Source organism: Hemitrygon akajei, chromosome 24, assembly GCF_048418815.1.
Source record: "Hemitrygon akajei chromosome 24, sHemAka1.3, whole genome shotgun sequence".
NCBI lineage: Eukaryota > Metazoa > Chordata > Chondrichthyes > Myliobatiformes > Dasyatidae > Hemitrygon > Hemitrygon akajei.
Window position 1 is genome coordinate 5,980,128 of NC_133147.1, and position 13,643 is coordinate 5,993,770.

A 13,643-nucleotide genomic window follows, 5' to 3' on the forward strand; every position below is an offset into this window, starting at 1 on the left:
CTCCGCACCGTCCCATCACACACTCCCGGGGTCAGACACAGAGTGAAGCTCCCTCCACACCGTCCCATCACACACTCCCGGAGTCAGACACAGAGTGAAACTCCCTCCACACCGTCCCATCACACACACCCGGGGTCAGACACAGAGTGAAACTCCTGGGGTCAGACACAGAGTGAAATTCCCTCCACACCATCTCATCACACACTCCCGGGGTCAGACACAGAGTGAAGCTCCCTCCACACTGTCCCATCACACACTCCCGGGGTCAGACACAGAGTGAAACCCCCTCCACACCGTCCCATCACACACTCCCGGGGTCAGACAGTGAGTGAAGCTCCCTCCACACCGTCCCAACACACACTCCCAGGGTCAGACACAGAGTGAAGCTCCCTCCAGCCCGTCCCATCACACACTCCCGGGGTCAGACACAGAGTGAAGCTCCCTCCACACCGTCCCATCACACACTCCCGGGGTCAGACAGTGAGTGAAACTCCCTCCACACTGTCCCATCACACACTCCCGGGGTCAGACACAGAGTGAAGCTCCCTCCACACCATCCCATCACACACTCCCGGGGTCAGACACAGAGTGAAGCTCCCTCCACACCGTCCCATCACACACTCCCGGGGTCAGACACAGAATGAAGCTCCCTCCACACCGTCCCATCACACACTCCCGGGGTTAGACAGTGAGTGAAACTCCCTCCACACTGTCCCATCACACACTCCCGGGGTCAGACACAGAGTGAAGCTCCCTCCACACCATCCCATCACACACTCCCGGGGTCAGACACAGAGTGAAGCTCCCTCCTCACCGTCCCATCACACACTCTCGGGGTCAGACACAGAGTGAAACTCCCTCCACACCGTCCCATCACACACTCCCGGGGTCAGACACAGAGTGAAGCTCCCTCCACACCGTCCCATCACACACTCCCGGGGTCAGATACAGAGTGAAGCTCCCTCCACACCGTCCCATCACACCCTCCCGGGGTCAGACAGTAATTGAAGCTCCCCCTGCTCCCTCCCAATGGTCCCACCCAACTCGTTCTCCCATTCCAGGTGAACCGCCCTTTGGCCATGAAGAAGGATGGGATTCAGACCCGCAACAGGAAGGTCTCCAACAAGTCAAAGAAGGGCCGGAAGGCGCCCGAGGCATTCGGCGAAATGCCCAAGGACTTCAGCGAGGAGCCGCGCACCCTGGCCCTGGGCTCCCCAGCCTTCTCCATGCCCTACAGCCACTCCCCCCACTTCGTTTCCCACTCTGCCCTACACCCTCAGTCCAGCCTCACCTACACCACCAGCATTTCCACCAGCATGGTGTCTGCCCTCAGCTAAGGGCCCCCTCCACTTCCCTGTTGTCAACCCTGCCTCCCGCCAGCTTCAACCATCGGGATCCAACCGGCTCGCCCTACTTCCCAGATCCCTGTACATAAATCCCTACCTTCTCCCTCCTCCTGCTCTTAACATCATCCCTCTACCATAAGACAGGAGCAGAATTAGGCCTCTCATCGAATCTGCTCTGCCTCTCCATCACGGCTGATTTATTATCCCTCTCAGCCCCATTCTCCTGCCTTCTCCCCGTAACATTTGATCCCCTAACTAATCAACAACCCGTCAACCTCCGCTTTAAATATACCCAGTGACTTGGCCTCCATGGTCGTCTGTGTCAACAAATTCCACAGATTCACCTCCCTCTGGCTGAAGAAATTCTTCCTCATCTCTGTTGTAAATGGACGTCCCTCTATTCCAAGCCTGTGCCCTCTGATCCTAGACTCCCCCACTACAGGACACATTCACATCCACTCTGTCTAGGCCTTTCAATATTTGACAGGTTTCAGTGAGATCACCCCTCATTTTTCTAAACTCTATTGAGTACCTGGAGCTATCAAGCAATCTTCATACATTCACCCTTTGCTCATCGCTCCTGCAGAGGGAGGCTCCCCCGGATGAGATGGCAGCCCCAAACCTCCTCCCGCCCTCCCCGAGGGTGTCCCTGGTTTCTCCACTGCCCTCCCTCACCTCAGGGTACCTGGCTTCGAAGTTCCCTCGGGGTCCAGAGCCCCCACCTGCCTTGGGATGTGGAGGCGGTTGTAGTTGGCTCCTCCCTGTCCTGAACTCTGGAGCGACCACCGCTGAGCCTCCTGTCTGTCGGCTTCTCCTTCCTTCCACACTCACTTCCTCCTTTACCACCGCCATCAGTCCGTTTGCCCCATCGGTCCAATCCGCCCGCCCTCCCTCCCCATCCATCGCTCCCGTCGGACACCGCTCCCCCCCACCCAGCTACTCATTCCAACAGACATCTTCTCCCTACTTCCCCCTTCGGAATCTTCTGTCCATCCCTCTCGATCCTTGTGGATCCCTCCAGCCACCAACTCCGACTCCCTCCCGGTCTTCAGTAATTAAGATCCCCCCCCCCTTCCTGAGAACCCTTGCCCTCTCCCCTCCCCATCCCTCTCCTGCACCCGTCTCCGAAAACCTTCCATCTCACCAAGGGTCCAGCGTCTTACAAACATTCCCTGTGCCTGCCAGCCCCGAGGGGTCTCTGGCCCACCTCGTCCGCCCTACCCCTCCCCGTCCTCAGTTGAGCTGTGCATTGCATCTTCCTGAGCATTTGGGATCAGCTACTGCGGCAGCCTGTCTGAAGCGCGAAAGTACATTTTATTATCAGATCCCTGTACGTCACCACAGACAACCCTGAGGGTCATCTCCCTGTGGGCAGACTCAGCAGATCTATAGAATGGTAACTGTAACAGGATCAGTGAAAGATCAGCCAGAGTGCAGAAGACAACAAACTGTGCAAATGCAAATATAAATAAATAGTGATAAATAATGAGAACATGAGATAATGACATAAAGAGTCCTTAAAGTGAAAACACGAGGAAATTCAAGCAACACACACAAAATGCTGGTGGAACACAGCAGGCCAGGCAGCATCTATAGGGAGAAGCACTGTTGACGTTTCGGGCCGAGACCCTTCATCAGGACTAACTGAAAGGAAAGATAGTAAGAGATTTGAAAGTAGGAGGGGGAGGGTGAAATGCGAAATGATAAGAGAAGACTGGAGGGGGTGGGGTGAAGCTAAGAGCTGGAAAGGTGATTGGCGAAAGTGATACAGAGCTGGAGAAGGGAAAGGATCATGGGACGGGAGGCCTTGGGAGAAAGAAAAGGGGGGGGGGGGGGAAGCACCAGAGGGAGATGGAGAACAGGCAAACAACTAAGTATGTCAGGGATGGGGTAAGAAGGGGAGGAGGGGCATTAACGGAAGTTAGAGAAGCAAATGTCCTTAAAGTGAGGTCATTGGTCGTGGGAACATCTCAGTGGATGGGCAAGTGAGTGTAGTTGTCCCTTTTTGGTCAAGAGTCTGATGATAGAGGGGATGGTAACTGTTCTTAAACCTGGTGGTGTGAGTCCTGAGGCTCCTGTACCTTCTCCCTGAGGGCAGCAGTGAGACAAGAACACGTCCTGGGTGGTGGGGGTCCCCGATGATGGATGCTGCTTTCCTACGGCAGCGCTTCATGTTCAGAGGGCTTTCCCCCTGATATACTGGACCGAATCCGATGCCTTTTGTAGGATTTTCCACTCAAAGGCACGGGTGTTTCCGTACCAGGCTGAGATGCACCACACATCTATAGAAATTTGTCTTCGTTTTTGATGTCGTGCTGAATCTCCGCAGACTCCTGAGGAAGTAGAGCTGCTATCATTTTTTTTTGCAATTATATTTATATGATGGGTCCAGGACAGGCTCTCTGAAATTGTAACACCCAGGAATTTGAAGTTGCTAACCCTCTCTGCCTCTGATCCTCCGATAAGCACTGGCTCTGGTTTCCCTGCCCTGCAGTCTACTCTCAGTTCCTTGGTCTTATTGACATTGAGTGAGAGGTTGTTACTTCACCACCCAGCCAAGTTTCATCTCCTTCCTGTATGCTGAGTCATCACCACCCTCGGTAGGCCCACAACGGTATCTTCAGCAAACTCGAATATGGTATTAGCCACAGGGTGTAAAGAGAGTAGGGCAGGGGGCCAAGCACACAGCCCTGTGGTGCCCCTGTGCTGAGGGAGATTGTGCAGGAGATATTTGACCAATACAACCTGACTGGGGTCTGTGAGTGATGAATTGGAGGATCCAATTGCACAAGGAGGTATTGAGGGCAAGGTCGTAGTGCTTGTTGATTAGGTTTGAGGGGATGATGATACAGAATGCTGAGCTGTATTCGATAAAGAGCATCCCGATGTATGCATCTTTGTATATAGAACATAGAAAAGTACAGGCCCTTCGGTCCACAATGTTGTGCTGACCCTTTAACCTAATCTAAGATCAGCCTAACCCTTCCCTCTCACATTATCACCATCGTCAGGTGCCCTGCCCAGTTTGAGCTTCGACTGCCATGGCCCACACACTCCTGTTTCGGGTCAAGTGGGTCAATTAATTGGTATTCATTTCCAGTTCTCTGGCTGCTGTCTCCATCATCATTTGTCTTTGCTTTCCTCTTGCTTTCTTCCCTTCAATCTTTCCCATGATCACCGTGCATTCTAACTCCTCTTTCCTAATCACGTGTCCAATGAAGTTACGTTGCCTTTTCATGATCTCATACATTATTTCTCTTTTTGTGCTTGCTCTGTTCTTGACGTCCTTGTTAGATATTCGTTTCGTCCATGATATTCTTTGCATCCTCCTCAAAAACCACATCTCTGCTGCTTCAGTTTATTTCCTCAATGTTACTAGATATTGTTCAACATTCTGAGCCATATAACATAACTGGATAAACGTAACATTTCAGTACTCTGAGGCGGGTTGTCATGCCTAGTTTAGTGTTGGTCAGTATATTCTTCATTCTCGTAAAGGTGTCTTTTGCCATCCCTGTTCTTCTTTTGATGTCCACGTTGCACCTGCCGTCTGATGTCACCCAGCTTCCTAAGTAGCAGAGGTTCTATACTTGTTTTATGTCCTCCCCATTTATTCTCAGCATGTAGATAGGATTCTCCTTTTTAGATATCACCATACATTCTGTCTTTTTGCAATTGATAGATAGACCCATTTTTGCACTTCCTTCAACAACTATATCAATTAAGTTTTGTAGTTCTTCCTCCGTACTTGCAATTAACACAGTGTCATCTGCAAATCTGAAATTATTGATGCTTTCACCACCAACTTTGCTTCCCAAGATGTCTCTTATTTTTTGTAATATTGTTTCACTGTACACATTAAACAAATCAAGGGGAAAAACACACCCTTGTCTAACGCCTCTCTTGATTTTCGTAAACTGACTCACTTCCTCATCTATTCTTACAGCGGCAGTTTGTTCTCAGTACAGATTTCTGATTCGGCAGAGGTCTTTCAAATCTAGATCAAGAGTTTCCTGTAATATTCCAAATAACTTATTGTGCTTCACTTTATCAAATGCTTTTGTGTAGTCGATAAAACAAACAAATCTTTTTGCACTTGAGTAGCTCATTCTGATAGTATCCTTAACATCAATATCGTGTTTCCTGTACCTTTGTCTTTCACAAGACCACATTGTTCTTTACCTATTTGAGCTTGTATCTTATTTTTAGCTCTTGTCATCAAAATTCTTCGAAGTATCTTGGTTATATGACTCTTTAAACTTATGGTCCTATATAATTCACATTCTATTGCTCCAGGTTTCTTAGGAAGAGTGATAAATACTGATTTTTTCATCTCTTCTGGTATTATTCCAGTCTCATAAGTGTCATTGATTTAAATCAGTAAGGTTTTCAATTCCATAATCTTCAAGGGTGATCATTTGTTCTATTACTAATTCATCAGGACCTGCCGCCTTTCCTTCCTTCATCTTATTTACTGCAATACGAACTTCAGATTTTGAAATACTTGGACCTTCAATGTTCTTCTTAATGTCTGGTTTTTTGCCTCGATCATCTTCAAACAGTTCCTGAATATACTCAGTCCATCTGTTCATAATCTCATCTTTTTCCATGATAATGGTACCATCCTTTGCTTTCAAACATCCATCTGAAGAATGGAGGAGCTTTTTACCAGCGACATTCCTGATTTGTTGACGTAACCTTTTTGGATCAGTAATAGGGATTCTTTCCAGTGCCTCACATTCCTGGTTTAACCATTCTCCTTTGGCTTTTTGACGTAAGCTTTTAACTTTTTTATCTAAGGACTTATATTCTATAGGATTTGCTTTCTTCCATCTCCTTTCTTCCATTAGATTTATGATTTCATCTGCCATCCATTTATTCCCTGTGCTGTTTTCTTCTTTCTTTCTTCTTAAAACTTTTTATTAATTTTTAAGCAAACATAAATGAAACATGAATACAAAGAGTTTGAGAGTACATAGTTAATAGTTTAAGTAGACATTCAAATATATAATAATCAATATATATAGCCTCCCAAACTCATAGTATTTATGAACAAAAGAAATAAAAAGAAAAAAAAACAAAAAAAGAGAAGAAAAAAACACTAACCAACATGGGCCATTGCATAATGTCAGATATATACAGTAGTACCAATAACTCTGAACCTCCATCCAAATAATTAAGGATAATAAAAGTGAGGTTTAGGAAAAGACAATTTAACTCATATGAAAATGTTGAATATATGGTCTCCAAGTTTCTTCAAATTTAACTGAAGGATCAAAAACAACACTTCTAATTTTTTCTAAGCTCAAACAAGAGATAGTTTGAGAAAACCACTGAAATATAGTTGGAGGATTAATTGCTTTCCAATTCAATAAAATAGATCTTCTAGCCATTAATGTAACAAATGCAATCATTCATCGAGATGAGGAGGATAAACAACTATTATCCACCATTGGTAAACCGAAAATTGCAGTAATAGGATGCGGTTGAAAATTGATATTCAGAACTATTGAAATAATACTGAAAATATCTTTCCAATAATTTTGCAAACAAGGACAAGACCAAAACATGAGGGTCAATGAAGCAACATCAGAATGACATCTGTCACAGGTTGGATTAACATAGGAATAAAATCGAGCAAGTTTATCCTTAGACGTATGAGCTCTATGTACAACCTTAAATTGTATTAGGGCATGTTTAGCACAAATAGAAGACGAATTGACTAATAGTAAAATTTTCTCCCACTGCTTAGTGGATATAAGACAATGAAGTTCTTTTTCCCATTCCTTCTTAATTTTTTCTGATACTTCTGGCTGTAGTTTCATGATCATATTATAAATGACAGCTACTAAACCCTTTTGACAAGGATTCAGAGCTAAAATTCTTTCCGTAATGTCCAATGGACATAGTTTCGGAAAAGACTGTAACTCATTATACAAAAAATTTCTAACTTGCAAATATCTAAAAAAATGAGTTTTAGGTAAATTATATTTATTAGATAGCTGTTCAAAGGACATAAAGCTATCATCCAAAAACAAATCACGAAAACATGTTATACCTTTTGTTTTCCATAAAAGAAAAGCTTGATCCATAAAAGAGGGCTGAAAAAAAAGTTAGATATTATAGGGCTTGATAAAATGAACTTATTCAAACCAAAATATTTACGAAATTGAAACCAAATTCGCAATGTATATTTGACTATAGGATTAGTTATTTGTTTATTCAATTTAGATAAAGAAAAAGGAAGTGAAAATCCTAAAATTGAAAACAATGAAAAGTCTTGTACAGATTTACATTCCAAATTTACCCATTGTGGGCAAGCAGCTATAGTCGATTCTTGTGTCCAAAATATTAAATATCGTATATTAATGGCCCAATAGTAAAATCTCAAGTTTGGCAAAGCCAAACCACCCTCCTTCTTAGGCTTCTGTAAATATTTTTTGCCTAGTCTAGGATTTTTATTCTGCCACAGATAAGAAGATATTTTGGAGTCAATAATATCAAAAAAAGATTTAGGAATAAAAATTGGTAATGCTTGAAATAAATATAAGAATTTGGGTAATACCATCATCTTAATAGCATTAATTCAACCAACCAATGACAAAGATAATGGAGACCACCTGGTAGCAAGTTGCTTCATTTGGTCAATTAAAGGTAAAAAATTAACTTTAAATAAATCTTTATGTTTTTTTAGGAATTTTAATACCCAAATAAGTAAAATAATCTGTAACAACTTTAAATGGTAAATGTTTATAAATTGGAACTTGCATATTTAATGGAAATAATTCGCTCATTAAAATTCAATTTATAACCAGAAAAGTTACTAAACTGAGCAAGCAAGGACAAAATAGTACTGTTTTCTTTATTGGAATCATTGACTTTGCTGATTCTACCAAGGTGTCCTTTAGAGAGTTAAACTTCATTCCTACATGATTGCTATCATCAACAGATTCTATTTCTAGACTTTGAAATCTTTTCCTTACTTCAATTGTACATTTTTGTCTTAAATTTTCTTCTTTAATTAATTGCGAGTAGTCAAGGGATTGTTCAGGTTTTTGCTTCTTTAGTTTTTTAAGTTTTGCTTTTACGTGACATATTACTGGGTTACGGTCACTATTACAGTCTGCAGCTGGATATGTTTTGTGTTGAGTCACCGAGTTTCTGAATCTTTGGTTTATAGTGATGAAGTCAATTTGATTTCTGGTGTTATCACCTGGACTTTTCCAGGTCCACGAGTGTCTTGAATGGTTTTTAAAGTGATCATTCATCTTGCACCATTCTAACCATTTCTCACCTCTTTCATTTCTTTCCCCTCGTCCAAAATTTTCCTATGGTATTTCCATCGGCACCTTGTCCTACTTTAGCATTTAGATCTCCCATGACAATAACAATATCTTGAGATTTGCATCCATTCTTTGCCTGGTCAAGCTCTTCATAGAATTTATCTATATCCTCAGTTGTTCCACCTGTTGTTGGTGCATATACCTGTATAATCGCTAAATCAAGTGGTTGTCCTCTGAATCTAATGAGGAGCATTCTTTCTGATATTGTCCAATTTCCTAAAGCACTTTTTGCCATGTTTTCATCCATAAGAATTCCTACACCATCAGTACGGGATGTTCCACAAGAATAAATTAGTGTTGTATTTCTGTTTTGACGAGTTCCAGCACCTGTCCAAGGAACTTCACTAATCCCCATGATGTTAATCTTTAGTCTTTCTATTTCATTCATCACATTGTCCAACCTTCCTGCTTGATATAGGGTTCTTACGTTCCAAGTGGCAGTAATTTTCTTTTGTGTTACTTGAATTTTATGAGCAGTAGCTTGATGACAGTCGGGGATCCCCTGCTGCCCAGAATCAACCCCATCGAGCGAAGCATCTTCAGAATTGTCTTGAAGATCCTCTTGACGCTGTTGTTGTGCGATACATTTTGTGAGTTTGACCATGGTTTTCTTAGCAATAGATTCTAGGAAACCTGGTATCTAGCAACGGTGGTTTGCTGTTGCCTTCCGTTGGGTGAACTGAAAGAATCGCCATTTCTCTTCCCAAATGTTCATCCGCCTGTACTATAGCCGTTGTCATTTGAGGTCCGAGCTCATCCGCCTTCTCCGTCATAACTGAACCTGCCGGATCTGCCGTTGGCCTTCGCTCGTATCCTGAGCAGGAACCCTTGCAGGTGCTACCGTTCCGGGTCAGAGCGGCCCTGGGAGCAATGAATGACTAAGGGTAACTCCACTTTCCCCAAAGCTCTGAAAGTCAGAGCCTCATCACCAGTTGCATCACAGTTTAGAGTCATACCCAGGAGAATCTCTCACATAACCCTCCATTTTTCTGTCATCCATGTGCCTGTCTAAGAGAATCTTAAATGTCCCTGACGTATCTGTCTCTACCAACACCCCAGTCAGCGTGTTCTATTCACCCATACCCTTTGTGTTAAAAAAACTCACCTCTGACATTCCCCCCTCTGCTATATTTTTCCTCCAGTCAGCAGGGAGATAGGCTGTCTTAGAGCGCACAGGGTAATGGGTGCCCCTCATCTCTCTGCTCCCCTGCGGATGGCAGGCATCCACCTCACAGAACAAGTGGCAAGGTTTCTGATCTTGAGGATCTCTCGGAGGTCTAGAGCCCCCTCTTGCCCTGAGGCGTGGAGGCTGTTGTGTGGGGGGAGACAGACAGACAGACACACACACACACACACACACTCACACACACACACACTCACACTCACTCATGCGCACACACACACACGCACACACACATGCACACAGACACACGCACACACACACACACACACTCACACTCACACACACACACTCACACTCACTCACGCAAACACACCACACAGTCACTCACGCACGCACACACACACACACACACTCACACTCACTCACACACACACACACACACACTCACACTCACTCACACACACACACACACACACACTCACACTCACTCATGCAAACACACCACACAGTCACTCACGCACGCACACACACACACACACTCACACTCACTCACGCACACACACCACACAGTCACTCATGCACGCACACACACACACACTCACTCACGCACACACACACACACTCACACTCACTCACGCACACACACACACTCACACTCACTCACGCACGCACACACACACACACCACACACAGACACACACACACACTCTCACTCACTCACGCACACACACACACACACTCACACACTCAGACACACACTCACACACACGCACACACACACACTCACTCACGCACGCACACACACTCACTCACACACACACACTCACGCACGCACACACACACACACACACACACACTCACGTGCATAGAGACACACGTGCGCACACAGTGTGAACACAGACTCAGTGCACCAGAGGCCGGGATCTAACCCTGGTCTCTGTAGCTGGGACATAACAGATCTGCTGCTCCCTCGTTCAGCGTGACCTCAGCTTATTTTCCAGCATGGAGCAGTGACTGCTCCTCAGTGCCGCTTGGGACACAAAATCAAAGCAAGAAGTGTTCGGGAGCCACCAGGAGTCCGTTGTGGGTTCCTGACCCAGCGGAAACAAACTCCTCCTGTCCGGAGTTAGAATCAGGCGCATCCTCACTGTCTTATGTGACGTGAAATTTGATGTTTTGTGGCAGCAGTACAGTGCAGGAACTGAATGGAAAAGCAAATGTGTGGTGTAATAGATGAGGCGGTGTTCGTGAACCGTCAGAGAGCTGATGGCGGAGGGGAAGAAGCTGACAGTGATCATGGCGGTAACGAGAAGAGGGCACGTCCCGGATGGCGGTGGACAGTGAGTCACTGAGGGGCCACTCCTCCTCACCACTGACTCTCTGGGCTTCCGAGGGAAGGCGATTCCTACAAACTGCACTCTCACGTTCGAGATCTTGCAGCAAGAGGAAACGTGTGCAGAGGAGATAACGAAAACCGCATCATGTCATCCTCTGACGCCAAATTTGCACTCTGGATGCCCCTCAACGCTCGAAAACACTCTACTCCAAGGAGGATAGTGCAACTATCTGCACGTAGTGATGTGTGGCTTTATCGAGGCAACATCGGTCCTTCCTGGCCTCCCTGTCTGGTTCATTGCCTCACTCCCAATGGGACCCCATCACTTCCCATTAACTCCCAATGGGACCCCATCCCTTCCCATTAACTCCCAATGGGACCCTATCACTTCCCATTAACTCCCAATGGGACCCCATCCCTTCCCATTAACTCCCAATGGGACCCCATCCCTTCCCATTCACTTCTACCATCCACACTCCCAATGGTACCTCATCACTTCCCATTCACTCCCAATGGGACCCCATCACTTCCCATTCACTCCCAATGGGACCCCATCACTTCCCATTCACTTCCAATGGGACCCCATCCCTTCCCATTCACTTCCACCATCCACACTCCCAATGGTACCCCATCACTTCCCATTCACTCCCAATGGGACCCCATCACTTCCCATTCACTCCCAATGGGACTCCATCACTTCCCATTCACTCCCAATGGGACCCCATCACTTCCCATTCACTTCCAATGGGACCCCATCTCTTCCCATTAACTCCCAATGGGACCCCATCCCTTACCATTAATTCCCAATGGGCCACAATTCCTTCCCATTCACTTCCACCATCCACACTCCCAGTGGGACCCCATCCCTATCCATTAACTCCCAATGGGACCCCATCCCTTCCCATTCACTCCCAATAGGACCCCATCACTACCCATTCACTCCCAATGGGACCCCATCACTTCCCATTCACTTCCAATGGGGCCCCATCTCTTCCCATTCACTCCCAATGGGACCCCATCACTTCCCATTCACTTCCACCATCCTCACTCCCAATGGGACCCCATCACTTCCCATTCACTCCCAATGGGACACCATCACTTCCCATTCACTTCCACCATCCTCTCTCCGAATGGGACCCCATCACTTCCCATTCACTCCCAATGGGACCCCATCTCTTCCCATTCACTTCCACCATGCTCACTCCCTATGGTACCCCATCACTTCCCATTAACTCCCAATGGGACCCCATCACTTCCCATTAACTCCCAATGGGACCCCATCCCTTACCATTAATTCCCAATGGGCCACAATCCCTTCCCATTCACTTCCACCATCCACACTCCCAGTGGGACCCCATCACTTCCCATTCACTCCCAATGGGACCCCATCACTTCCCATTCACTTCCAATGGGGCCCCATCTCTTCCCATTCACTCCCAATGGGACCCCATCACTTCCCATTCACTTCCACCATCCTCACTCCCAATGGGACCCCATCACTTCCCATTACTCCCAATGGGACCCCATCACTTCCCATTCACTCCCACCGTCCACACTGCCAATGGGACCCCATCCCTTCCCATTCACTCCCAATGGGACCCCATCCCTTCCCATTCACTTCCAATGGGACCCCATCACTTCCCATTCACTTCCAATGGGACCCCATCACTTCCCATTCACTTCCAATGGGACCCCATCACTTCCCATTCACTCCCAAAGGGACCCCATCACTTCCCATTCACTTCCAATGGGACCCCATCCTTTCCCATTCACTTCCACCATCCACACTCCCAATGGTACCCCATCACTTCCCATTCACTCCCAATGGGACCCCATCACTTCCCATTCACTCCCAATGGGACTCCATCACTTCCCATTCACTCCCAATGGGACCCCATCACTTCCCATTCACTTCCAATGGGACCCCATCACTTCCCATTAACTCCCAATGGGACCCCATCCCTTACCATTAATTCCCAATGGGACACAATCCCTTCCCATTCACTTCCACCATCCACACTCCCAGTGGGACCCCATCCCTATCCATTAACTCCCAATGGGACCCCATCCCTTCCCATTCACTCCCAATAGGACCCCATCACTTCCCATTCACTCCCAATGGGACCCCATCACTTCCCATTCACTTCCAATGGGACCCCATCTCTTCCCATTCACTCCCAATGGGACCCCATCACTTCCCATTCACTTCCACCATCCTCACTCCCAATGGGACCCCATCACTTCCCATTCACTCCCAATGGGACCCCATCACTTCCCATTCACTTCCACCATCCTCACTCTCAATGGGACCCCATCCCTTCCCATTCACTCCCAATGGGACCCCGTCCCCATTCACTCCCAATGGGACCCCATCCCTTCCCATTCACCCCCAATGGGCCCCAATCACTTCCCATTCACTTCCAATGGGACCCCATCACTTCCCATTCACTCCCAAAGGGACCCCATCACTTCCCATTCACTTCCAATGGGACCCC

At 46.5% G+C, this 13,643-nt stretch overlaps 1 protein-coding gene across 3 annotated transcripts in view; it reads left to right on the top strand.

The window, feature by feature from the left end:
- The window catches only part of cdk20 (cyclin dependent kinase 20), a 135,916-nt gene extending 130,686 nt beyond the window's left edge, over positions 1 to 5,230 (top strand). For all 3 annotated transcript variants that reach the window (XM_073028252.1, XM_073028253.1, XM_073028254.1), the window contains one exon: positions 1,062 to 5,230. In XM_073028252.1, coding sequence (XP_072884353.1) covers positions 1,062 to 1,337 — 276 coding nt within the window. In that variant the 3' untranslated portion in view covers positions 1,338 to 5,230. The remainder of the gene's footprint in view (positions 1 to 1,061) is intronic.
- The last annotated feature ends 8,413 nt before the right edge of the window (positions 5,231 to 13,643 follow it).